This window comes from Haemorhous mexicanus, chromosome 7 (assembly GCF_027477595.1).
Source record: "Haemorhous mexicanus isolate bHaeMex1 chromosome 7, bHaeMex1.pri, whole genome shotgun sequence".
NCBI lineage: Eukaryota > Metazoa > Chordata > Aves > Passeriformes > Fringillidae > Haemorhous > Haemorhous mexicanus.
In genome coordinates, this window is record NC_082347.1 from 8,011,856 (window position 1) to 8,037,424 (window position 25,569).

The window sequence follows — 25,569 nt, forward strand, 5'->3', positions numbered from 1 at the left end:
CTTTCCTGAGTTTCCTTCATTTCTTTTTGTTTAGGTTGTGTCTTCCTGACTGACCTTACCTCACTGAGGCCATGGTGGTGCAGATAATAGCTTTCCTGAAGAAGCCTGGATGGAGATGTGGCTGCCAGGCCTGGCTGCCTAACACAGGGATCTCAGAAGCAGTTGAGGTGGTGAGGTAGAGGTAGAGATACTTGGTCTGGAAAGTTCTTCCTTTGTTTGGCCAGCATCGTAGCAGGATAAGAATATATATGGGCAGTAATGCCCAGCAACCCAGAAGAGGTACCTGTAGTGTCAGTGTGTTTCTCTGTGCACTCAAGTGCTGTTTGGGAGAAAAACTGGAGTGTCAGACTTCAGTTCCTTTCTTTCTGGGCCCTTGAGTGGTTTGTTTTGTCGTGGTGACACGTGATTTGTTCATTACCTTTGGGAATCAGCAGAGTGTGCTTTGTCCTGACTTTATTTATTATTAGGATGAGATGTTTGGTGCAGGTTTCCATCGTGCCTGTGGACTGCTTAAAAAAATTACCATCCATGATTAGCTAGTTTTTGAAAAAGCCAACTCTTGTGTTTTTCAAAGCTGGAGGGGAAGGGCTGGAAGATGTTTGTTGTCACTTACCTTTAATCACTGCTGACAGGCCTCCTTCCTCCAAGCAGCCCTTAGTCTGCTGCTGTCCCCAGGTGAGCTGCTGCCACCCTTAGGTAAATTGTTTGGCTCAGTTGCATAAGAATTCTTCCATTTTGGCATCCACGAGAGCAGGAGACTTTGTGGCATCTTAGCACCACCATCTCTGTTTTGAAAACAAGAAGATACTTTACAAAACTGTTCCTGCCCATGAATTAATGTTGTTCTAGAGATAGTGTGGGTTAAAAAAGTAAGGAGAGTAGGGCTACACTTGTGCTCTGAAATCCACAAGCCAGTCTCAGTGCCTTGGAATGCTAACACTGAAGGGAAGGGCAGGGTTTGTTTGCTCTCCTGATCCCTTATCTCTGCATCAGCACACACTCTTGCAGCAGCATTTCCCCTTTGGGAGCCAGGCAGGTGATAGGGTCCTGTCCCCCTGGCAGCACTTGCAGAGCAGGCAGTGCTGCCTGAATGTTAATGTGCCACTGCATTCCTCAGCCCTGGTGAAGGAGAAGCAGCAGGAGCATTGCAGTGCTCGGTGCTGCTTTTTCTACTGATTTTGTCACACTTTTGATTAACCTCTCCTGTGAGGGAGCTTTCAAATAAATCTATGGAAGGGGTTTTTTTACAGCTTTAGGTTAAATGTAGTGTTGTCTTGAGGGTCTGTGTTTTTTGTATAGAAAGCCCAAAACTCTTAGTATCTAGGGTTTTAACATATGACCAGTTCAAAGTTTCCTGGAGAACAGCATTGAGTTCCCTTTGCCATACCTGTGAGGCTCTGCCTTGCAGGCCTCTCAGGGAAGCAGTTCATGGCTCCTCTTTCCTGAAGAGCAAAGAAGAAACCCTTTTTCTTTCCCCCTGTAACCCTTCCTGCCTGGCAGGCAGCAATGATGATCACCTTGCTGCAAGTTCTTATGCTTCCATGTTGGCTTTAAGAGGGTTTGCATGATGCTCTGAAGCTGCTGTTGGCTGTCAGACCATGGCATTGAGCCAGCCATGTGAAGCTGGCCAAGCTGCCCTGTCTTTGAGCCAGTGGACCAATTTCTTTGTCCCCTGGGGTTTTTGTGTCTGTGGAGTTATAAAAGCAAGCTTCTTTCCTCTGTGCCCCATTGTGTGGCTTCATTTTCACAGAGGAAGGAGATTTTTATATCTTAAGTATTCTACTTATCCCAAGAGATGCTAATTATTCCTTTTTAAAAACCCATCAGGCTTATTTTCTTTACTGGCATTTAAAAGAATGAAAAGTAAAATCCAGTAATGAAAATTCGACTTGCAGTGTACCTCAGCCCTGCACTGCTCTTAGGCTGTGCTGCTGTGGCTCTGAGGGCTCTTAAAAGATGACTTCTCTTTCTGCCCCTGACTAGTTTAGCAGTTTTTGGTGTGCTGTCTATGCCCTAATTCCTCCATCTGAAAATGGAGGAGCATGGAAAATGTGCTGGGTTTGTAGGACCTGTGGAAAAACACTCTCGAACACCAAGTTGTGCATCACAGTGCTCCACAAAGGAAAAGGAAATAATTGCTACTCCTAGCTAGGAGTGTTGTTAATGGGCTCTCAGTGTTGTGCTTGTGTGGAGTTTGCTCACGTTTCCCTCAGCTTGTGCTCCCTCCCTGATCTCCACAGCCCTTCCCACTGGCTCTGAGTGCTGGAACAAGTTGTTTACAGCAACAAGGCCTATCTCCAAGTCCTTGACTTCGGTGCAATCCATCTCAGCTGCCTGTCAGGGCTTATTGTGAGCATGCATCCTCCAGTCAATCCCACACAGGGGAGCCTGTCCTGTGTGCCAGGCTCTCCTCCCTCCCTGCAGCAGGAAGTGCTGATTAGCTCTTCCTCCTGCTCCTTCTAGGCAGGTTGCAGGCTCCTGCACCCAGAGCTGTGTGTCACACACCTCCCAGGCATTGCTGTGTCCTGAGAGATGGCTCTGACACAACCCAGACCACCTCAGCAAATGCCAAAGCATTTTTATGTACGAGTCCATTGCAAACTGTATGGGGCTTTCCAGCCCAGCCAATGCTTTGAGTTCTTTGTGTGAGGGTGGTAAAGCCCTGCAGAGATCTCTCTTCCATAAGAAGGGTGGTTGCCATTTGCAAAATGAGCATTTTTCTTGTGTTAAGAACAGATATGCACAGGCTTTGTAGCAGGTTTAGAAAATCCCTCTTAGGTACTAAAATAAAATCCCTGCCCTCTATTTTAATTTTGCCTCCCTTCTTCATATCTTTTAAACAGTACTGGTGGCTTCTTTTAAAAGATTCTAACTTGAAGCTGATTCTTTTTGGGGTGTTGGGTGCATCAGTCTTTGGGGTGCAAATGTGGAGGTCAGGAACAACATATTTGCTGGAGAGTGCAGGTCCTACAGAATGCCCTATTGGAATTGTGTCTCTCCCACAGCATCTCCTTGCAGGGAGGTTTTTTCTTTGGATTTTTTCCCTCCGTTTATCCTCTCAGGACTGTTACAGCTCCCTGAGGCATAGGTTGTTTGTGGGCAATTGGAGCTATTAGTATCACCTAAATTAACTTTCAAAGAGAAGCTGCTGACAGAAGAGCTGCCTCTGGTGCTTCTTCCCAGAAATGTTTAGAGGTAGTCTGGCTGTCTTCTCCAGCTTGAGACCACTTCCTTCAATTAGATGTTGTGGTGATTTGGGATAGTGTCTTCTCTGGGAATGCTGGGGTATCTCCTGCTTTAATCCACTTTTGAGAACTTGATAGGGCCTGTAGGTGACACCTTTGAGGCTCCAATTTGCCATGCTACAAATTTCTCTGTGTTGTCAGCTGTCAGTCACTTCCATGTGCCTGTCCAAACCTTGTTATAGCAGGCTCATCTAGCAGCTACAAACAAAAGCAGCTGGTGAGGAATGGTTCAGGGAGCTGTACACACCTGTGACACAAACAGAGCATTCCTTTCAGGCTTGTCAGTTTGATTTACCTGGCATCATAAGTTTGAACCAGCCTCTCAATGAAAGTGGCAGAACAAATTCCAGTGGCTTGCTGTATTATTCTCTGTTCAACTTTAGTTTCTCTTCTGGGAATTCACACAGTCACCTCCTGAGGGTTATCTGCCTTGATAGCTTTGTGTAGGGAATCTGTTCTCTTTTCCTGTTGTTGGAAAAACCTTTCTGGTACTGCACAGCTGTCAGCACAATAGAGCCACAAGAATTTTTTTTTTCCTTATGGGAGCAATAAAAATAATTTATTTGGAGGGTTTTTTTTTGATGTTCCTTAGAATCATTCACCACTGAAAAAAAACTCCTGTGCTGGGGTGGAGTAGAGCAGCATATTGCACTTCACTCCCAGGAGCACACCCCAACAGAGAAAGCCATTGAGAGTTTTCTGTAATGTACAGTCCCTGCAAGACAGACAAGCACCCAACTCCCTGTGTTGTGCAAATTCATCATGTAAATAATGGAGCCACTTCTTTCCTGCTGGGATTTGAAGCTTGGTGTCATTTCTTAGGCCAGCCTGCTGCAAAAATGCAGGATGCCAAGGGAATGGGGGAATTCCCACACTTGCCTGATTGTGTGATTACTGTAGGCTCAGCTGCACTCACTGCTGATGGAGAGCTCTTGGGGTAGGGTGAGAGGGAAGAGCTCTTTCTGGGTTTGCTGTAGTTAAGAACACATTTCAGTGTGCTGCATTTAGAGCTTGTGGCTGTCACCTGTGACTCAGCCCAGTTTGGTTTGAGCTAGTCAGGAGAGGTTCTTAGATACCCGGTTTTACACCAAAATTTAACTCCATAACGTTGGGATTGGTTTATTTTTTCCAGACAAGAGATTTGTAAGAGCACCGCAGAAAACTGTCTTTACTTGCCTTGTTTGATAATCTTGCTGCAGTGGTCAGGTTGTGTGACCAGGAGTGGCAAGGGCCTCTGTGTAGCCTAGGAACAGCTCATTTCCCTGTGGGACACCAGTCTTTCAGTTTGACTGATGTTCCCATTGTAGCTCTGCTCCAGGCACTCCTCTGCAATCTGTGCTCGGAAGGATCAGTGCTGCTCCTTTGGCCACTATTTCCTGCAGTTAAGGCTCCTTAGCTGTGTTTTCTGCCTGGAGGGAGCCATGGAGTGGGACCTGTGGAAGGAGCACAGATAACAAGCACCCATCTGTTCTTTTCCATCCCTTCGGGATGTCCGGGTGTCCCTGGTTAGAATTCTTCTCTGGATAAGATAGTGGAGGTGTCACTGTGGGTCAGGCAGGGCAGAAAACAATAGCAGGTCAAGTCCAAAAAACAAGATTGATCAGTGAGTGCATCCCTGCTGTCAGTCAGGGGCAGAGCTGCTCTGGGGAGGTCAAGGCTGGAGCTGTAGCCCACGTCCCTTCAGCTTCTTCCTCTGATAAACTTCCAGGAGAGCAATCGCACTTGCTCTGCTGGAAGCCTGGAGTCAGAAGCTCCACTGAGAGGAAGGCTGCAAGAGCCAAAGCCTGTACAAGGACTTTGAAGCCTCTGTCCGTTGAATGGTGGCTCTTCCTTGGCTCAGTGGGATGTTCCAGTACTTGTTTTTCTGTATTTGCTTTGTTGTTCAGCTCCAGCCAGTGTCTTCGATGGGTGAGTAGAGAGGCATTGCCTTATTTCTGTTTGCCATCTCTAAGGTTCACAGTGAGCCTTGGTATTCTTAGGTGAAAGACTGGAAGGTGGGAGAAGTATCCCTTTTGTTTGAAGGTGATGTGAAATTCCTTCCAGTTGGGAAGATCCTTCTGTTACAGTGTGAAGTCTCCCATACTGGGAGAACCTCTATTGCCAAGACACTGTGGGATTTTCCTCTCCTTTGGAGGACAGACTCTATGAGTAGACATTGTGCTACCTTTTCACCTGCTTCCTTGACAAATCTGAACTGAATTTAGTGCCATAATGTAGTGCTGCTCCCTTTATTGCTTAGTTGTGCTGGAGCAGAGACCTCCAGTTACCCAATGCACCCAGGATTAATCTCTGCAGGATGGGGCACTCACCAGTGCTTGCTGGAGCCTGATTTGTCACCTGATTTGTCACCCAGTCTAGCTGCTGCCGTGTCAGTCAGAGAACTAATGATAGCATCAAGCTTACAAATGGAAAAGCTTTGCTTTGTAGCTAATGTTTGTCAGCCTCAATCGCTCTGGCCACGCAAGAAGCATTGAGGAGGAAAAGAATTGAGCCAAGAAAAATGAAAAGTAGTGAGCTGGAGACAGTTATTCATCTTGTGCAAACCCCCAAGCTTGTTGTTTGGGGAGAAGAGGGGAGAGGCTGATCAGTCCCTTCTCTATTTTTGTGGATGTTTTTTCTTAAAAACTCAATTTAATTAATTGTAATGAAAAAAATGTGCTGTCAAAGATTGCTTGGTGTCTGCAGGGAGGCTGGTGTGGGGCAGCACCGGCAGTCCAAAGGTGGCTGTGAGGATGTGCAGTGTTCCAAAGAGCACTGTCTGCTTTTTCTGCTTGTTTGCTTCCCCCTCACTCCTGCCAGAAGCTCTCAAGGGAATGAAAGAAGTGAGGGAATGCTACCTCAGTTCCCTGATGTGCCTTCTTCCAGCTCCCTCTGAGCTGCTGCGTGTTCATCTCACTAAATTTTGCCTTAAATTACCTCCTGGGTGTTTAGGAGACAATGTAATCTCCCTAGCTGAGCGTTCCCAGAGTCTTGTTTCCAAAGGATATTTCATAATTACATGAAAGCTAATGAGAGTGTTGGTATTTTTAGTGCTGCCCAGCTGAGAAACTGACAGGGCATTCCCACTTCACCTCATTTGGCTTTTAACAGCACGAAAACCTTCTCATCTCAGTCAGTGACTCACCCTAAGGCCACACCAAATCCTCCCGTGGAAACCAAGGGAATGACACTGAGGGAAGCCCAGAGGAAGCTCTGTTCTACCTTTTCCTTTTGGGAGAAGTCAAACCAGCTTTTGGAGGATGGCATTTACAGCACTGCTGCTGCTCTCTGTGGGTAAGGGCAGGCAAGCAGAGGGAGGTGAAAAGGAGGGAATGCCTGGTGAATCCCATCAGAGATTCCCTGCTGCATTCCCCTCTCTGCTGCTCAGGAGAACCAGGCTGGTTGTGGTGGCAGTGAATCAGCTGCTCTGCATGTCTTTGAATTGTGGCACTGGAGATTGCTCCATAACCCAGATCCACGCTCCCTGTGCCAGCCCTGCACCACTCCTGACTCTGGCAGCTGCTCCTGCCTTTTATGCTGGATTTGAGACCAAGCAGAATGTATCTGTGGCTGAGGAAGGTGTGAGAGATGTTATATTTGTGAGATATTTTTACAAGGTAGCACATCTGTGGGACAGATATTTACAGAGGACACAGCTAAATAAGAGTGACTTGAAGTCTATTCTCTGAAGCACTTGTAGCTCCCACTTTAAAGTCAGTGAAACAAATTAAAATAATGAACCAGGATCATTTTGTTTCTAATAGAAAGAGCATAGTATTCCTCCCTCACCCAAACTCCATCACACTATGGTCAAAACAGCACAGCTTTAGAACTTGAAAAGAAATGTGCTGTGGAAGGTTGAGGCTGTTGCAGTCCAAGATGCATTTTGTGAGGGTGATTGGTTTTATTAGCCTAATTTTAGGAAATGGTAATCAATTTGCCTTACTCGGGGCAGTTTTAGCATTCCTTTTGCTTAATGGGGAATTGCTTGTCATGGATAAGTTGTGCTTAATCAGGTATTAAATGTAAGGCAAAATGGAACCTCTGGACTTCCAGCAAGGAAGCTGCCAAATGAGGGTTAATTAGAAAGAGATTGAAAATTTAATGAACACTTTAATTCTTCATTTATGTTCTCCCTATGGTACTCTCATATTTTAATTATTTGCAGAAGGTTCAGAAAGGCCTCTGGAAAGGGACACACTCCTTGAGCACTGCCAGGGAGTCCATGTGTTCATGTCTTGCCCCCACAAACACTCACTTCACTTCACTCAAAAGCAGCTGATCTGTGCAGAACAGGAGGGTTTGTGGGCTTGCAAGGAACAGCTGTGTAAAGGGTTTAACGTGTTGCTCCCCAGAAGGTCCCAATTCAGACCTTCACACCCTCTAGATTGTAAGATAATGATTAAAAAGGTTTGGCAGCTCAGCTGTGAGGGCTGACACTGGCTCTGGGTGGATTTTAAAAGAGGCTGCATAAGCTGTTTGAGATACAGACCTTTGTTCCAAGGCTGGGAGAGTTACCCAGTGACTTCAGGAGGGGCTTGCAGGTGCAGTTAGTCTTGACCAGAGGATTGTTGTCCTAGGCTAGATCCCAGGGTGTATTTCCTATGGCAAAATCATTACCTGGACCTCAGCTTTGATTGTATCTTGGTTTTTTTCCCCCATCAGCTAAACAGCGAGTCAGACTGTTACATAATGTTCTAAGAGTTCTGTTAATTTACTTGTTCCTCCAAGACCTTTAAGGCAAGCTATCAGGATTTTCCACAAGGCAGTGGGCTTGCCAGCATCACCTTTTCTCCCCAGGGGTGAGAACAGATCACAAGGGTTCTGTTAAGTCAGGGATGGAGGAAAAAAACACTTTTGTAATTATCCGTTGTTGTAGTATGGTTTTATAACTTGTAATAGTTTTGGTTTTGTATCCCAGTAGTTTTCCCAAATGGTTTACCCCAGATTGTACCCCCTCCCTTTACCTGTGTAATCCCTTTCCTTTGCTGAGATCATCCCCAAATTGCCACCCTGGCTCTCTGTCAGTCACTCAGCATCCCATCCCCTCCATCTAGAAGTTTCAGTCCAGGATGTTGAGTGATTAGCCAGAGGCCAGGGGTCAACCCCCCAAGTGTTTCTCCATACTCTGTCCTAAATGTCCATTCCCCAGTATCCATCCCTTAGGGTCACTTACTGGTTAGTAAAATGTTATCTTTTTACGTTTCCACCTCCCTTTAAATGTAACCTTGGCGCCTCTCCCAGGGCTCTCAGCAGGAGGCCCCCTGAGGTGTAGGTGTCCTCAGAGCTCCTAAAATAAACCACTGCTCAGAGTCGACCCCTTCATCTTCTTCTGTTGTTCCAACGTCTCCTCTGCTGCAGGCAATCAGCCTGGCTGCCTTCTGTCCTTCTGTTCCCCTGGGATCAGCCTGGCTGCCTTCTGTCCTTCTGTTCCCCTGGGATCAGCCTGGCTGCCTTCTGTCCTTCTGTACCCCTGGGATCAGCCTGGCTGCCGTCTGTACCCCCGGGGCACGGGCCATCTCAGGGCTGGCTGGGGTTCCCTCAGTGGCACTCAGAGAGACCAGAACAATCCATCAACAACTCCGTTTGATATCTACCAGCTGTGTTGATATCTATCTCTGTGTGCCCCAGCCCTGGACCCCTGCTCCGCCTACATCAGCCTGAACGAGCCCTGGCGGAACACGGAGCACCGCATCAACAGCTCGCACGGGCAGCCCACGTGCGACAGCGGCATCGACGGCGAGTGGTACCGCTTCACGGGCATGGCCGGCGACGCCATGCCCACCTTCTGCATCCCCGAGAACCACTGCGGCACCCACGCTCCGCTCTGGATGAACGGCAGCCACCCACGCCCGGCCGACGGCGTCGTGCGGCGCCAGGCCTGCGCCAGCTTCGGCGGCAACTGCTGCCTCTGGAACGCCAGCATCGAGGTCAAGGCTTGCCCTGGGGGGTACTACGTGTACCACCTCAGCAAGCCCAGCGTCTGCTTCCACGCCTACTGCGGGCGTAAGTCGCCTCTCTGAGCCCCCCTTGGTCACCAGGTGGCTGCCTGGCTTCTCCAGGTGGTGGCCTGTCACATTCCAGCAGTTTTACCTGCTTTGTTCCTCTAGCGGGATTTTTCCACAGCTGACCTGGCCTCAGTGATTTAATGCTCCCTGTGGGCCCCGTGGCTTGTCTTGGCGCGCTACCAAAGTCAGAATTTGCATCTCTGCCTCGCAGTAATTAAACTCGATTGTTTCTCAGCAGCTTCAGCAGGTCAGCTTTCCCAATGTGGGCTAGATCTGTAACTGAGGGGCTGCACACAGGGTGGGAAGCTGAAGGCACAAATCCTGTGCTTTCCTTACATGCTCAGGGCTTTGTGCTGACCTTGTTCTTGTCATGCCCTAGATTTTTATGACATCTGTGATGTGGTGGATTGCCAGGACTCCTGCCTGGACACCGGTGACTGCATGTGTTCCCCAGGGACAACACTCGGACCTGATGGCCAGACGTGCCTTGGTAAGGGTGGAAATAAGCCGTGCCACTTGCTGATGCTTTTCTTCCCTTTTTTTCATTACTCACATCTCAATCCCTTGCCTTACAAAGCACTATAAAAAATGACATATCCTGAGAGGAGTTTTCCCCTTTGCTGCCTAGAACCAGGACTATGATTCTGTAAATGGTTCCAAGATATGACATCCTATGACTGCATCCATTCTGGTGCCCCTGGAGCTCCATGTTTGTGAGGCTGGATTTGCTTTCTGCATGGTTCAGCTGCTGAAGGCAGTAGCAGAATCTCTTTGCAAGATCATGGTGCAGGATTCTGTGCTGTCACTGTGGTACTCAGGAAGTGCTGTGCAGTCTGGCATTAGAGATTTCCTCTCACACGCTCTGTTGAATATTTCTCCAAAAAAAAAAAAAATTGCTGGCTAATGTAGGGCTGCACACTAAACTCCATCATACTTCCTGCCCTTTTGGACACTGGCCAGGGCCTGGGGCTTGAGGAGACCCAAAGAACTGTAGGTCCCACCACATCTGCAGTGGTTTTAGGCAGCATGACAAGGGACAAGTATTCAGGGAGCTGGCACCTGCTGGCAGAGACCAGCATGGCCGGGGGGAGGTGAGAGCAGAGTGGGGAATGTGGGCTTTGGAGATTTGTGGGGGAATCCCCATGAAGCTCTGAGGAGAGCTCTGTGGTGGTGTGTGTGTGCTGGGGGAGAGCACCTGGACTGAGAGGTCAGGAAAATGATGGGACAAATCAAGGGGCTGGAAATGTGTGGCTGCTGGGGAGCTGCAGAGCCACACTGATGGACAGGGAGAGGAGGGAGGAAAGAGTGTTTGGGGGAGGAGGAATCTCATCTGTCACTTGATTTGGTGGTGAAGCTGAAAGCAGAGTTGGTCCAGGAGGCTGTGTGACAGGTCAGTGTGCTCCATTGGGGCTACACCTGACAAAGCAGGCATGGGTGGTTTCTTTCTTCACACACCTCATGTCTGTGAGCATCAGGGCAGGGCCCACAGCCATTCCAGTGTGTGGAAGGAGCAGCCTGGTCCTGCTGCAGAGTTACACTTGCTCCCAGTGATTCTGGGGAAGGCTTTTGCTTAAGCAACTCCACTTGTCTGCAGCCAAGTGGCTGACTGAGCTCTCTCAGATAATTAAAAGCATTTATTGGCTGCTTCTGTCCAAGCCTTCCAGTCACAGAAGTGCCCTTGACAAGCACTAGCACTCAGTGAATGTTTGGCAGGCTCAGAGGAAAGGATTTCCTGCAGCAGGGAGGCACACAGGAGTCCTGAGCCTGTCTGTGTGTGCTGCAGCTGCTTTCCTTCCCCCACGAGCAGGATTTCTGCACTACTGCTTCTCCTTGAGATTCCCAGGTGGCACAGCACCTCAGCTGGAATGCTCACACTGCTTCACCTACCTGCAGCCTCTCTTGTGTGGCTCCATGATCTTTCTAATAACTTTCTGTTGTGCTGAGTAATTGTGCAATCACATCTCCAAGAGCAACTGTGCCCTCCTTATGGAGAAACCAAATAAATCCCTGTTTGTCTTTCCTGAACAGAGAGTGTGCTTCCTTTCCCAGCTCCCCCAAAGAGGGCGACTGAAGCTGCTGCAGTAATGCAGCAGAGCAGCTGTGGCTGCCCCATCCCTGGAAGTGTCCAAGGCCAGGCTGGACAGGGCTGGGAGCAGCCTGGGATAGTAGCAGGGGATGGAACAAGATGAGCTTTAAGGTCTCTTCCAACCCAGACCATTCTGTGAAGGCTGAGCAGCTCTGTGCTTCTCCTCAGTACATTAGATGCTTTAAATCCCAGAGCAGAGCAGCTGATCCTGAGTTACATTTTTATTTAGGGGTTAAATAAGGTCTTAGACTTCCTGCCATGCATCCACCAGCTCGGTGCATTGCCTTTGACTTCTTCAAGGCCTGGATCCATGTTCTACTAAGCCATGGTTAAAATCAGCTCAGCACTGTCCCAATCCAGTCTCAAGACATCCAGCCTGCATCCCAGAAGTGCTACTTGTCGCCAGTGGGGAAGAGCAGGGACAGAGATCAGTGTGTGCTGTAGAACTTGGAAGGACCAGTCAGGGAATTTCTGGGCCCAGCCCTGGACCAAGACAATCTCTAGGCCCTTATAACAACGTCTCCATGCCTTTGCCCGTAGCCCTTTCCCTCTTCACCTTCTGTTTTTAAGCAGCTTTAGATTTATTTTTAGAAGGGAAAGTGTGGAGCCTGTCACGTGTGTGAAAAGCAGAGTCTGTGGGAGTCTCCTGGACATGCTTCCTGCCTCCCAAAGCAAGGCCCCAGCCAAGCCTTTGGCTAAAAATACTCAATTCACATTGCTTGTGGAAGGAGACACCACCAGCAGCTGCCAGCTGGAGCTCTGTGCATGTGTGGGACCACAGATACCTGAGAGAGCTCATCTCTGACCTGTCTGTTAAAATGGTGCTTTTCTTTTTTCTTGGTTTTAAGCTTCTGACACCTAATAAATGCCAGCTTCTAAGCTGTTCTGATGAAAGCCCATGTGAACCTTAATTGATAACCTCAACATCCTGGCCTGCCTAAGAGAAATCATTCATTTTGTGGCTCAGCAAGAGCAATGTCTGTTGAGTGATTTGCTTTTTGCACACAGAGATTAAATCAAGTTGAGGAATTAGAATCTCAGAGAACAAAGTACCTTTAAAAAAGAAAAAAAAAAAAAAGAGCCACTTTAGCCTTTAATGGGAGGAGTTTTCAGAGCTTTACCAAGATATTCAAAAGCTACTGTCAGTGTTACTACTTGTAGTGGGATTATTCATTCCATTCCAGAGCTGTTTTTTTTCCAGATGAAAATGAGTGTGAGCAGAACAACGGGGGCTGCAGCGAGTTCTGCATTAACCTGAAGAATTCCTTCCGCTGCGAGTGCGGGGTCGGGCGCACGCTGGGGAGTGATGGCAAAACCTGTGAAGGTGAGGCTTCAGCTGCCACAGGCTGCTGGAAACTCTGTAAATCATTCCCTTGCAGCACTGGCTCTCTCTTGGCTCCTTGCACCTGGGATTGAATGTCACCGATATCACCTCTGTGCTTGCCAGAGGGGTTGATACTAAAATATCCTTCTAAGCAAGCAGAGAGAAATCTCCTTCTTGTTCTCGCTGCCTTGTCCATTTCTGTTAGGATTTGCTTGTGTTTATCTCCATGGGGGAAAGGCAGCAGTGGATCTGGAAGATTGGTTGTCCAGGCAGAACTTGTTGCTGGAGTTGTTGGGATTTGATATCTGGAGATTTGAACCTCTGGAGATTTGTGGGGTAGAGATTTGTGGGGGCAGATTTAGCAGCACTGGGTTTTGGCAGCTCACATTAGGCATGGGGTAATGCCATGACGTTAGACTAGAGCATGAGGATCACTTTAGCCTCCCAGGACAGAGATTGAGGAGAGGGGGTGCCAATCTGCAGACAGAAGTTAAATTTGGGATTAGGGCAGCGTTTTGATCTTTGGTGTCTGTGGGCTCTGCTGCTCTGTGCAGCTGCCACAGTTCCTTCACAGTGGTGGCACAGCCAGGTTGAAAACCCTTGATAAATTTAGACTGGTGGCTTAAAGACCAAATTGTGGGCCTGATGTGTTGTCACTAACAATGTACAAACATCCCTGAGCAGAAATAGGCAAACCCAGCAGAAACTGATGTGTGCCTGATGGCTTCTGTGGTGAGCTGTGGAGAAGCAGTGTGCCCCCTCACAGCAAAGCTGCTGTGTAGTGTTCACAGACACTGTGGGGCCTCAGACAAGAAAAACAGCTACAGGTGTGCCTCACTTTTCAGCTACCCAAAAGAGCTAAATCTGCTCTCTGAGCTCTGCTGGTAGAGAGCATCACTCATCCAGGCAGTGACACTTTCCTGGGAATTGCTGCTGTGCAGAATGCTCCTTAAGTTACTTGTCAAGGTGTGTGGGGCCAGAAATGGTCTGTGGGCTCTGTCCCTGCCACATCCAGCTCTGAGCTGCTGGGGCATCACATAAATGAGCTGTGCAAGTTTTATTCCCGAGTGCTGCACTCTTCTGACAGGGCTGGAATAGTCTGTTTGGAGTCTCATTTGTTTCTGCCATTCCCCAAGCTGGCTTTTAGGGCCTTTGATATATCATTTAATTTCCCTTCTGTACGAAGGATGGTTCCTTTCTCAAGTTTAACACTGCTGCTGGGGATTTTTACAATCTTGTTAGTGAGTTTTATTTCTGAAGATGTAGCCTCTGCTTTGTGAGCTGGTAGAGAATGGGATGTGAGGTGTGAGCCACCTCACAGCTTGTTGCTAAAAAGAACAATGCAGGAGATTCAGCTTGATTCCATGAGCTGGGGAGGCTCAGTAGGGTTTAATTTATCTCAAAATTTACATTATGATGCTTTACCCATTGCTTTGACTCATATGGAGTTTGGGCTGTTATTTTCCATGCATTATATAGGATTGAGTGTGGGATTTCCATTCTTTACATTTCAGTGAAAACTACAGGGTGATTTCTGATGGCAGGCTTGGGGAGAAATATTTTATATTTATGATTTGCTTATGTCATGTTCTGTTATTTTATTGAGAAGAGTAGTAATCATCTAGGATGTTCATCCCAAAGGGTTAAAACAATCAAGCAGTTAAGGTTATTTGAAAGAAAAAAATAATTATGATAAAGTGCAATTAAAAAAGGGGTTTACACCTCATTTTCTGGGAGACAAACTGTTGCCTTTGAGCTGTATTGTTCAGACTGTTAGTTGGTCAGGGGTCTGTTGGGGGCTGCAGGATGTCCTGATTTTCCTTTCTTTCCCAGAAATTGAAGGCTGTCACAATAACAATGGAGGCTGCAGCCATACCTGCATTGAAGTGGAAGGCACCTACCAGTGTGAATGCCCCAGGGGACTTGTTCTGGCAGAAGACAACCACACTTGCCAGGGTAGGTCAACAAAATCTCCCCAGCAGCCTCTGTCCCCCAAGAGAATGTCTGAAGGAACTTTTCTTCTTGTTTTTGCTGTCTTCTCTTAGTCTGTCCTTCCAAGTTGGGTTAATGGAGCTTTGTTACTAATGACAGACCATCCAAAGGTGAGAGCCTGAAGATGTTGCTTTTCTCTCCAGGCAGAACAGCAACAAGGCCCAGCTTGAGTGCACCTTGCATCACATTAATTGTAGGGCAGTGTTCCCTTACAACTAATACTGCTCAACCTTGTGTTTGGAGTTTGTTTCCACAAAGAGGTCAGGACTGCTGGGGTACAGTCCTTGAGCTTTTATTGCAGCATCAGCCTCATTACATGGTTGAGACAATAGAAAGATGGCAAAAGCTCATGTACAGCCAGCAGCAGCCAAAGATTTCTTTGTTACAGAGCATTTTAAAAACTTTCTTTTAGCATATTGCTAGTTTACAGACAATTGTTCTAGCCAATTACTAAAAGCACATGTACAGCTGCTTCACACAAAGTCTGCTTTCTATTAGCAATACACAATAATTCATTATGAAGCTTAAAACCTCCTTAAAGTCTTAAGGTAGCCAAGCCTAAAACTCAAGCTATTGTTTAATGTCCTTGCTTGCTATACCATTGTAACTTTCTCTGCTTTCAGCCTTGGCAGCTGCAGCTAGTTCTCCGTTCTTTCTGTTTCTTAGGCCTGCTCTTCCATCTTTCTGGAAATCGTCTTACCTCTACTATTTCCCACAAACATCTCCCATTATACTGCTCTGTGCACACCCTGACAAATTCATGCTGTTAGAGCTGACATTTTCCATGCTTCAAACTTCAGACTCTCAGCTAAAGTGGTCCAGTCCCTTCCAAGAACAGGGTTCAAGAGAGAGGCATGTTTTTTTCCAAGTATGCCATTCCAGTAAGCATTCCTGTGCCTTGAAGCAGGGCACCAGCTTTGATATTAGGTGCTCCTGCTGCCCCTTGGAAAAGTGCCCAGGATAGCATCCAAAAATTGACTGTTGCTTCTGCTGTGTAGAGGCCAGGGCAGCGTTATCCTTGGAGAACCTTCCATCTGAACTTTCCACAGGGAGCCCTTCATGCTGAGTCACTTGTGCCTATGGCATGCCCATGGAATAAACAAGCTCTCTTTTTTTTTTGCAAAGATTTCTTTTGCAAATCCATCCAGGCTACCAGCAGTCTGGTGTGGCCTGGTGTGCTCAGAGAACCTCCTGCAGTCTGATGTGCCAGAGAGTGCCCAGACATCAGTGGGAGGGACAGACTCAGGCTTCATGGTGGCCAAAAGGGCAGGTATGCCTCAGAGAGGAAGTTGGAATGGTTCTGCTTGATGGATTGTCTGCTTTTTAAGCTTTTTAGAAATGCAGGGCTCCTAAGGGTGAACATTGCCCACTTGGGATCCAGCAGTGCTGGTGGGGGTTTCCAAGAGCTGTGATCACACTCACTGACTGAAGGTCTGATTGATGGATACAGGCCAGAACAGAGTGATGGTTTTCAGTCCTGGACCCCTGAGACAGCCCCAGCAGGGCTGGAAGTCCTGGATTTCCCAGCCAGGGTTTCTGCTGCTGGTGAGGCTGCTACTGAGAGCAGCAGCATTGCTGGGAGCCAGGCTGGGGCTCAGCATACAGCATCTCATAAAGTGAAATTGCCTGTTCTTCTGCATTCATCAGTTTATGTCCCCATGCTGTGGCCTGCAATTCTGAGCAGATATGAAACTGTACCACACAATTTTTTGTGACACTTAATCAGGTTTATATTGGCTCAATTAACAGTGCAGTGTTGGCACAGTAGCCTGAAGCAATTGGATCTGCAGCCTCTCCACCCTCCTCTGCACTGTCTCCATGTTCAGAACAAACATTAATAATCTTCCACAGAAATCACAGTCTACAGGCTGCAATTTTTCCATAAAAATACCAGCCAGCAAAATACTTGGAATTTTGCAGATCATCCTAGAATTTTGCAGCCCATCCTATCCTGAAGAGTAGGCATGAAATGCTCTTCTCCCCCATCCCCTGCCTGAATTTTTGTGCAGGTAAGCAGGGTTCGTGTTTGTAGCAGTGGGTCAGGGCTCCCCAGCACCAGAGAGCCTGTTCTGCTGAGCAGTCTGTGCAGGCAGATAACCACTGCTCCAGGCAGCAGCACTTTGAAAGGCCAAGGAAGGAGCCAGAGGCTGGAATATGGTGCCAATAACGACAGCAGGCAGAGAAATGAGCATTGGACTCGCCACAGAAGCTTCCTCCCAGTGGCAGGTGCTCAGAGGCATTGGTGCAAAACAGAGCTTAAAGTGGAAATGAGGAGCCTTTCCCAGTTCTCACAGGTGCTCTGAGAGGTATGAGGTGAAGAACTAAAATGTTTGACTGGCACACACTGGGTGTTTACCCAAATAGCCACGAGTTGACTTGAGTCAAGAGGTTTCCTTCCCTTGTTTCTGTGTCCAGGTGGTGGAGGGCACACAGCTCCTAAAGCTCTGAAGCACAGGGAAAATGGAATCTTTTCTTTCTCCCACTTTGTGCCAGTCAAAGTCATGTGGAAACAGAGAGATCCTGAACTAAATCAGTCCTGAACTTTGGAGAATTGCAGTTGGGATCCAAATCTCTTGCCCTGAATGTCACCATTATAAAAGCAGCACATTTTCTTTTTTATCAAGGTAGTGCTAGAACAGTGAGTCCTTAAATCCAGACTGAGCCAATCCGTTCTCCAAAGGATGTTCCTCTCTGTCTGCATTGTGCTGTGTTCTCCCAGTCCCTTTGTCTGCTCCTGAGCTGTGCCATTTGACATGCTCAGTTATTCCCACTTGCCTTCTGCTGCCAGTGGAGGGAAGGTTAAGGTAATTTTTAGTTCTTTAAGCTTCTGTTCTAACCCAGCAGTGTCATTATGGGAACATATTGCTTTGGGCACTCTGCATACATTTTAGCGTGTCACTTTGAAATTATCATCTTCTAATCAAAAATCCTTCCTGAAGGTACTCAGAGGCTGTTGCAAATACCTGAGCTGGGACAGGGAAAATTTTAAAGGGGGTTGAAATGTCTGTTTTAGCAGTGTGCCTTATTTCAAATATCCAGAATCTTAAATTATGTAATTAATGATTGAAATTAAGGGAAGGCAGGTCACAGGAATGTCAGGGACTGGGACTGCAATTAATTTTGGCAAAAATCTTGGGAAACTGGTATATTTGCAAAAAGGTTTTGTCGTGGGGTTTTAAAATATAATAAATGTAAATCCTGCAAAACGTTTGTTTTTTCTGGCTGAAACCAGAATATATGCCACCAGTATATTTGTCCTGTCTCCAACTGAACTGAATAATCCCAAGGAATAGATATACAGCAACTACTTTTTTATTGAAGATTATTCTCTCTTCTTTCCTTTTTTATTTTGTCCAAAGTCTGTTTTCTCTTGCTTCTTATGTAATGAAATTTTAATTTAAAAAATTCACACGGAGGCCTGTATTAAAATTTAAGGGTTGGAAGGAGGTGGAATGAGTGAGCTTATTGGGTTTGCTTGTCAGAGCTGGGTTTATTGCTTATAAAAATATTATTATGGCATTTTGAGGTGCTTCCATTTCAGCTTGGTATCTATATGGAATTACTCTGCCTTGTTTCAGCGTGTTCTGGGTTTGATGCAAAATCTGATTAAGGGTCTTCAAAAATGGCTTTGCCTGGGGCATTGTGAATTTGATACCCATATCTGGCAAAGGCTCTTCCCAGGACATCACAGTGCAAGAGATAGCAACCAAATCTGTGCTGAGTGTTAAGTGAAGCTGGAAAGCACAGGTGAGTTTCTGCTGCAAGTGCAGTGATTGTCTTCATTGTTTTCTGAGGCATTGCTGTGGCTGGAGAATTTGGGGCAGTGGCAGCTCTGGTTTGTGTTGTATAGGTGGGAATGCAAGGTTGGGTAGTTAGGTTACTGTGGTAGGATCATAATCATAAATGCTGTCTATGATTCCCCTTTTATTCCCCCAATTATATCTGGTATAGCCCTTCTCCATCTCACTGGAAGGTTTGTAGTGCAGACTGTTATTCTGGGGACTTCTCTTGCAGTTCCAGTGCTGTGCAAATCCAGCTCTATTGAGGTGAGCATCCCAAAGGACCTGGTTGGAGGCCTGGACCTTTCCCTCATCAACACTTCGTGCAAAGGCGTGTCCAACGGCACTCATGTCAACATCCATTTCTCCCTGAAGTCCTGTGGAACTGTTGTAGATGTATGTATACTTACTGCCCAGTCTCTGGGATTTAGGGATTTGGCTGTGGCTTACTTGGGGAACAAAGCTGATTTAGCTGCACCCTCAGAGCTGCCATGCAGCTGCCCTCAGAGTGGACCTGGGCTGGCATTCCACAGTCAGAGAGCTTGTTCCATCCCCCCTCCAGCAGTGAGTGTCTGACAGCATGGATGCTGCTTTCTGCTTGCCTCCTGCTTCACAAGGGTAGAAGGTACAAGTGCCCTCACTCTTCATCCTCCTGCTAAGACAGATTCTGGTCTCCTGATAATGTTTGAAAGGTTAAACTGGCAGCTGGTCAGTGCTCACCTTAGCAGAGGGGTAGCAGAAGTGTGGTGCATTGCAGCTGCCAGCAGACCGAGGCCCTTAGTTGGTCTGTGAGGATGAGCAGCGTCACTCTGGCTGTGGGGTGTAAATTCCCAAGCTGGCCCTTCAGTGGCTCCTCTGAGTGTCAGCCCAGAGAGGCCTTTCTCAGTGATCTCCCCTTTCTTTGCTGCAGGTAATCAATGACAAAATCATTGCCACCAACCTGGTGACCGGCTTGCCCAAGCAGACCCCGGGGAGCAACGGGGACATCATCGTGCGCACCAGCAAGCTGCTGATCCCGGTGACCTGCGAGTTCCCGCGCCGCTACACCATCTCCGAGGGCTACGTGCCCAACCTCAAGAACTCTCCCTTGGAAATCATGAGCCGCAACCAGGGCATCTTCCCCTTCACCCTGGAGATCTTCAAGGACAAGGACTTTGATGAGCCCTACAGGGGTGACCTTCCCACCCTCAAGCTAAGGGACTCGCTGTACTTTGGGATTGAGCCCCTGGTGCATGTCAGTGGACTGGAGACGCTGGTGGAGAGCTGCTTTGCCACTCCCACCTCCAAAATTGACGAGATCCTGAAGTACTACCTGATTCAAGATGGGTGAGTTCACTGTTCCCTCTCTTGCTGGCAATTTAGAAGGAATTGGCAGTGGGGCTGAGTTGTCTGTGTGATGCAGGAAACACTATCCCCCTCTCCACAGCAGCCTGTCTGTCCTGGTCACTGCAATTACCAGCAGCCATCAAGCTGAAACCACCTGTCCCATCAAAAGAAACAGCGGGAGGCAGTGAGAGAGGTTCCTCTGAGTGCAGCCTTTAGAGCGTGTATTTCCCTGTCACTAGCCTTGTGGATAATTGAGTTGGCTCCTGTAGAAGAGATTCTCTTTCCTGATACCCTGTCTCTGCCAGCCTCAGAGTGCCAAGCCAATGTGCAGAACCCCCATGGCCATGTGCTGCTGCCAGGCAGCTGCTGCATCGACTGGAGCAAGTTTCTTAGTTTTCTCATAATGGCCTTATTACACCACGAGCCAGAAGAGCCCATTGCTACTCCTGGTAGGAGCTGCAGAAGAATCCCTTGCTTTGCTCTCCCTGATGCCTGTCAGTGCAATAAACTTAGGGTCTTTCAGTTTGGCTGTAATTTTTTGAGGTATTTGGGGTAAGTGATCATTGCAGGATATGCTAAAATTTTTTGTGCAGATCTGTGGGTTTGCTGTTGTAGTGGTTTTTGCACCAGAGGTTTGGGGAGCCTTGCTGTGGGCTCAGCTGTGGCTCCTGAGATGATCCCTCTTTTCAGATACTTCTTTGGGTGCTGAAATGACTGCCATGCTACAGCATTGCTGTGGAGTGTTTGCATCCAGCTGCTTAACCAGAGAGCTCTAAGGAAATATCATAGTTATGAGGCAGTCTGCTGTCCTCTAGGGAGGGAAATCCAGCCAAAAGAATATCTAAGACATACCCAAGAGTTGTAGCCTGAGAGTCAAGGGACTGTGCTTGTGTAAATCCTGTATGTTGCCTGCCAGACCATTTAATGATGACAACAATCATGTCCTCAGCTGCCAGACTAAATCATCCACTGTTACAGCTGCTGCTGGCAAGTCCTGTGTGGTTGTCTTGTAGCAAAGGGGTCCTGCAATGTAAAGTACCCACAAATACTGTTTTCATTTCCTTCTGACAGAGGATTCAGCATTAGCCTGCTCTCCCTCCATCCTAGGCTGCAGTCCTTCTGTGCCCAGCATTTCTGGGCTTTGTGAGGAGATCTGTAATGGAAAAATTGATTTTATCAGCTCCCTGGCTTGGTTGTTCCCGTGGACCCTTCACAGAGTCAAGGCCTCAAACATTCATTCCTTTCTCCCCATGAGTGAAAATGAGGGGATTCAAAACAGCAGCCAAAACCTGAGCTGGGTAGAGAAAGGAGGAGGGCAGGAAATGTCATCTCTTGAATTCACCCCAGCACTGGTTGGAGGATTTATGGCACCAGCAGTCCCTTGGTACCTGCAGAGGGCATTAAAACTTCACTGAAGGGAAAAGTGCTCCACTCTGCAGCCATCACTGCAGGCCCCAGTGATTCGAAATTAAATTATCTGAATGCACTGCTAAGTTGTCCCTGCTCCAAACACTTCTGCAATAACTCAGTTTCCTTCTAGAAATCCAGCCCAAAAGCCCATGGCAATAAAAATGGGATTTTTGTATCAGTTTATCTAGGATCAGACCTGCAAGAGTTAACTGCATAATCCAAAGGGAAACACTGTTTATATTGGAGGGGATATACCTTGGACTGAGGAATGGGAAAATTCCCTCTGCTGCTCTCTTCTCTGTTAATTCCCTGCCTCTGAGAACAAAGTGGAACAAAGGCAGTGACCGATGGCACAGCTGATAAACGCTGGAGCTCCCTGGGGCATCTGGAGCCAGGTCATGTCACTGCTGAGGTCAGGAGCTGTGCTTCAGCAGGGCACTGGGTGGTTAAGGTAGTTCCATTGCAAAGCCCATCTCCTTGTACCTCAGGCTGCCCTGTTTGCTAGGCTGAGGTGGATGTTTCATTGTGCAAGCCTTCCTTTCAGCCTTGCAACCCTGCATAAGAGGGTCAGAGCACAGCTCCCACGGCACTGCCACTCTGCTCCCCAAACCTAGGCACATCATGCACAGGGGTAGGGTGGTTTTCCCCATGTCCTGACCAGGCCCACCCCTTTTCCTTCCATATCTGTCTCTTCTCACCTCTCCAAAGTGGGCAGCAGGGTCTCTGGGAGGTTTCCTAACAGAGTGGGATATGGTCTGGCCCCACAAATGCAATGTGATTCATGAGGTTTCCATGCTGGTTTTGTCTATGTATCTCTGATTCCTTTGTGATGTTCTTCCACTTTCCCTCTCCCTAGCCCCAAACCAGTAGGTTTCCTTTCTTCAGTGTGGAGAACCTTTGGAGAGCCTGGGATTTAGGAGTCAGTTTGAAGCAGTGTCTAATAATCATCACAGTTTATGTGCTCACAAATGAGAATGTATCTGTGAGTTGACTTCATGGCCCTAGAGCTTGGCCACTCACCTATGAAAAGTCTTTAACTGTCATCCCTTACAATCAGGTGCCTTGTTTAAAAAGGAATTTTGACAACACAGAGATTCCCAAAGAGCAGTTCTGCCTTCCCTTCAATGAAGGCAGAACTGCTCTTTTGCAACTGAGCATGTCAAACATCAGCATTGCTGACAATGCCATGCACATTTCTTGTGTAAAGATGGAAGCTGAAGCTTGCTGCAAGAGCAAGGCTTTGAGCTGCACCAGTACCTCTTGTCTCTTCCACCACTGCTTTATTGGTTTTTTTTTTAAAATATTTTTCAAAGTCCACATTTTTGGAATGAACTTGCTAGAAAGGATGAGCTGCACTGCAATGCAATTCCACAGCAGCATCAGGGCCTCTCAAGATGCCCAAGGCTTTGCAATAATTATCAGTAATTATTGAGCCACCATAACTTTTTGTCTGTCAAACTCTAAATAGGCTGTAATGGTTTATAAATGCACTGCCCCTGGAAGGTAGCTTGATATAAAAGCAGCTTCTGTGACCTCTCTTACAATCATGCATTGCTGGTGATGGAAAAACTGAAATTATAAATTTTTGGTGTAGTGAATTTGAGCTGTTTGACCAAATCCAGCAGGAAGAAAAATGTAAATTATACTAAGCAAAGTAAATCTGGATTTTTGTTTTCATCATCTGTCCTATTTTAGTAATGTGGGTGCAGGCTGCTTCATTTCAAGTATAATTTATGTGCATATCTATGTGTATACAGTAAGAGCATGGCACATTCTGTAGTGCATAACACTGCAGGCTGTTGCACAGGGAGGTGAAATGAGGACAGACTTGCCTGCAGTCCCTCTCTGAGGGGCCTGGGCCACGTCCTGCCAGCTCTCTGCTGCTGAGCTGTTCCCTGTCTGGAGATGCTATTAGCAATGCTGCTGTTTTTCCCCATCATTCCCAACTTTTCTCCTGTGGCCAAAGAGGAAGTAGCAGAAATGGTAGCTGAGCCTGAGAGAACCAATCCCTCCTTTTCTTTCTCTGGTTAAGTGGGCTGGAATGTCTTTTCTCTTTCTTTTTTCCATTTCTGGGAAAGCCATTAAAGCCTATCCCTCTGCTCTCCTCAGCTGTGTTTCTGATGACTCCGTGAAGCAGTACACGTCAAAGGACCATCTTGCCAAGCACTTCCAGGTTCCTGTGTTCAAGTTTGTGGGCAAAGACAACAAGGTAAGCTCAAAACTCAACTCTTAGATGTTTCATCAGCTCTGATATGACTGAGGAGCCTCAGCACCAAGTTGGAAAAGGTTATGAAATGGCTGGCCCAAGGCAGGTGCTGCTGTGCCTGTTCCAGCAGTTGCACCTTACAGGAGCCTGACAAAGGTACTTCAGGAGAGATTGTTAAAAACAACTAAAATGAAAATATGAAGGACAGTTTTGGAACATCAATGCCACAGCAGCCTAAAATTGTTGCTTCCAGGGTGGTCTTGGTGGACCCTTGTTTGCTGGGTGAGACAAATGTTCTCAGTCACCAGGCACATTTCACAGTGCCCTGTCTTTAAAACAACACAGTTTTTAGTTTGGGATCTCTTCAGCCTTGTGTCTTCTCTAACTCTTGTGAGTACAGATGCCAGCACTCCAGACAGAAGGCCATACTGCTTAATTCAATGTGAAACCAGGCTGTGTCTCTGGTGCAGCAGCTCTGTAGTGGGAAGACAGTGGAAGGATAATGCCCTTTTCCAAATGCAAATAGCTTTCCTTTCTGTGTTGGAGGAATTTGGATCTTCCAGTCATTCTTATGCTCAGCCAACACTGCCTGCTCCAAAAGGTGTAAAGTTGCTGCTCCAGCTACTGGAGAGCCCCAGTAGGGTTAAAAGAGATGAGATCTAAAATTCAGCAATTTTCCTTGGCTTTCTGATTACCCCTGCTGCCTCCAGCCTGCATCCTCCCATCCTGCAGAATGGATTCTGCTTCAAACCTCTGCAAGTGTTTGTGGCTGCTGCTTGCAGGGATCTTGCTTGCTCTCCTGGTCATTTACAGGGCAGGGAGCAGCAATCCTGTCACTGCCTGTGCTGTGCAAGGAGAAAAGGCAGCTGTCTCCTTGCTCTTTGCATTCTCCCTCTTCCCTCAACTTAGCCTTTCATCACCCTCCTTTTTCCCCTTGGTTCCTGGCTTTGTTTCCCCAGCTCACTTGAAATTCTCTTGCCCGTCTCCATCAGTACTTGTGAGGCTTCACATATTCTTGACACGCAGCTCCTACCAGTCCATGAGAGCTCTTCCAAGCTGATTCCTGCCATTTTCATCCCTTCATCTGGAGAATCATTTCCCACCTTCTATTCCCTGTCTCCCCACTTTTGCCTCTGAGACCTCAGCCAGGCTCTCTGGAGAGGGCACACAAGGAAACAGACGGAGCGGCCGTTCTGGCTGCGGGCGGCGAGGCTGGACACGGAGCGTGTGCCAGGGCCATGCCGTGGCACCAGCTCTGGCAGCAGTGCCAGCGGTCCCCAGGGCTGTGCACTGACCCTGCTGCTGTGTCCCCACCTCAGGAGGTGTTCCTGCACTGCCGCATCCTGGTGTGCGGGGCGCTGGACGAGACCTCGCGCTGCGCCCAGGGCTGCCGGAGACGCGTGCGCAGGTCGGCCGAGCAGCGGGAGGAGCAGCAGGACAAGGAATCTGTTCACGTGGCAAACCACATCCTGACAGGAGGCCCCATCAGGATCGACTTTGAGGACTGATACCCACCCTCTGGAACAGCATCCCTGGCCTTCCTTATCGCTGCCTTCTCTTGTGGTTGTTTGAGAAACCAGAGGTATTTGTTAAAGCCCCGCTTGAACCTCAGGACTCATTTCCTTAACTCTGTGGTGATTATTTGTCAAGTGGTTTGGGCCCACGAGGCAGCCCTTGGAGTGTGACCCGGACTGCAGAGCAGTTTGGTTTTATCTGCATTTCTCCCCAACAATCCTTTACCTGAAGGGACTCTGTTTCTTTGCAGGCCGGAAGTGTTACCCAACTTTGCCTTTCCCTACATCCACCTACAGGCCCCAGGACTGTTTGTCCTTGACTAAACAAATGTTATTCAAGCCCTTCTTGCATCAGACAGTACAAATAGTATCATAGCTGAGTGTGTTTGCTGTGCAGCTCTGTGAGTGATGCTGAAGATTTCAGGTGACTGTTAATAAAAACATGTATAAAATATATCTCATCATGTGTAAGTTCCTTGGAGCAATGCAGTTGTCATTACAGGCAGCTAAAGCTCAGATCTATCACAGGCACATTTAAATGGGATTTTAAATAGCAAAAGGTATTTAATGAGATTTGATTTTTTTAGTGGCTTTTGATAATTGCATGAAGTTTAATAGTGTTTCCTCCTGTATTTAGTGTATCATTATTCTTCTCCCTTTTCTCCCACCACCAAAAATGCCTTTTCTAAGTGCTGTAGCA

At 47.5% G+C, this 25,569-nt stretch overlaps 1 protein-coding gene across 3 annotated transcripts; it reads left to right on the forward strand.

The window, feature by feature from the left end:
* The first annotated feature begins 40 nt into the window (after positions 1 to 40).
* OIT3 (oncoprotein induced transcript 3) lies at positions 41 to 25,325 on the forward strand. Of its 3 annotated transcripts, none has more exons than XM_059850980.1 (9): positions 41 to 175; positions 8,856 to 9,230; positions 9,612 to 9,722; positions 12,520 to 12,642; positions 14,476 to 14,598; positions 18,649 to 18,809; positions 19,324 to 19,739; positions 23,259 to 23,358; positions 24,675 to 25,325. In XM_059850980.1, the coding sequence occupies exons 2-9, from the start codon at positions 8,987 to 8,989 to the stop codon at positions 24,861 to 24,863; spliced, it is 1,467 nt and encodes a 488-aa protein (XP_059706963.1). In that variant the 5' UTR covers positions 41 to 175; positions 8,856 to 8,986; the 3' UTR covers positions 24,864 to 25,325. The 3 variants fall into 3 exon arrangements, with proteins under 3 accessions (XP_059706963.1, XP_059706962.1, XP_059706961.1); XM_059850979.1 differs by having other exon boundaries at positions 42 to 181; XM_059850978.1 differs by lacking the exon at positions 41 to 175 and adding an exon at positions 224 to 5,153.
* The last annotated feature ends 244 nt before the right edge of the window (positions 25,326 to 25,569 follow it).

Bases quoted from the DNA above. Each gene is read 5' to 3' on its own strand.
- OIT3 (XM_059850978.1), top strand. From the start codon at position 5,063: ATGGTGGCTCTTCCTTGGCTCAGTGGGATGTTCCAGTACTTGTTTTTC. The intron at 9,723-12,519 runs GTAAGGGTGGAA...TTTTTTTTCCAG, and splicing joins TGATGGCCAGACGTGCCTTG to ATGAAAATGAGTGTGAGCAG. The intron at 19,740-23,258 runs GTGAGTTCACTG...TGCTCTCCTCAG, and splicing joins TACTACCTGATTCAAGATGG to CTGTGTTTCTGATGACTCCG.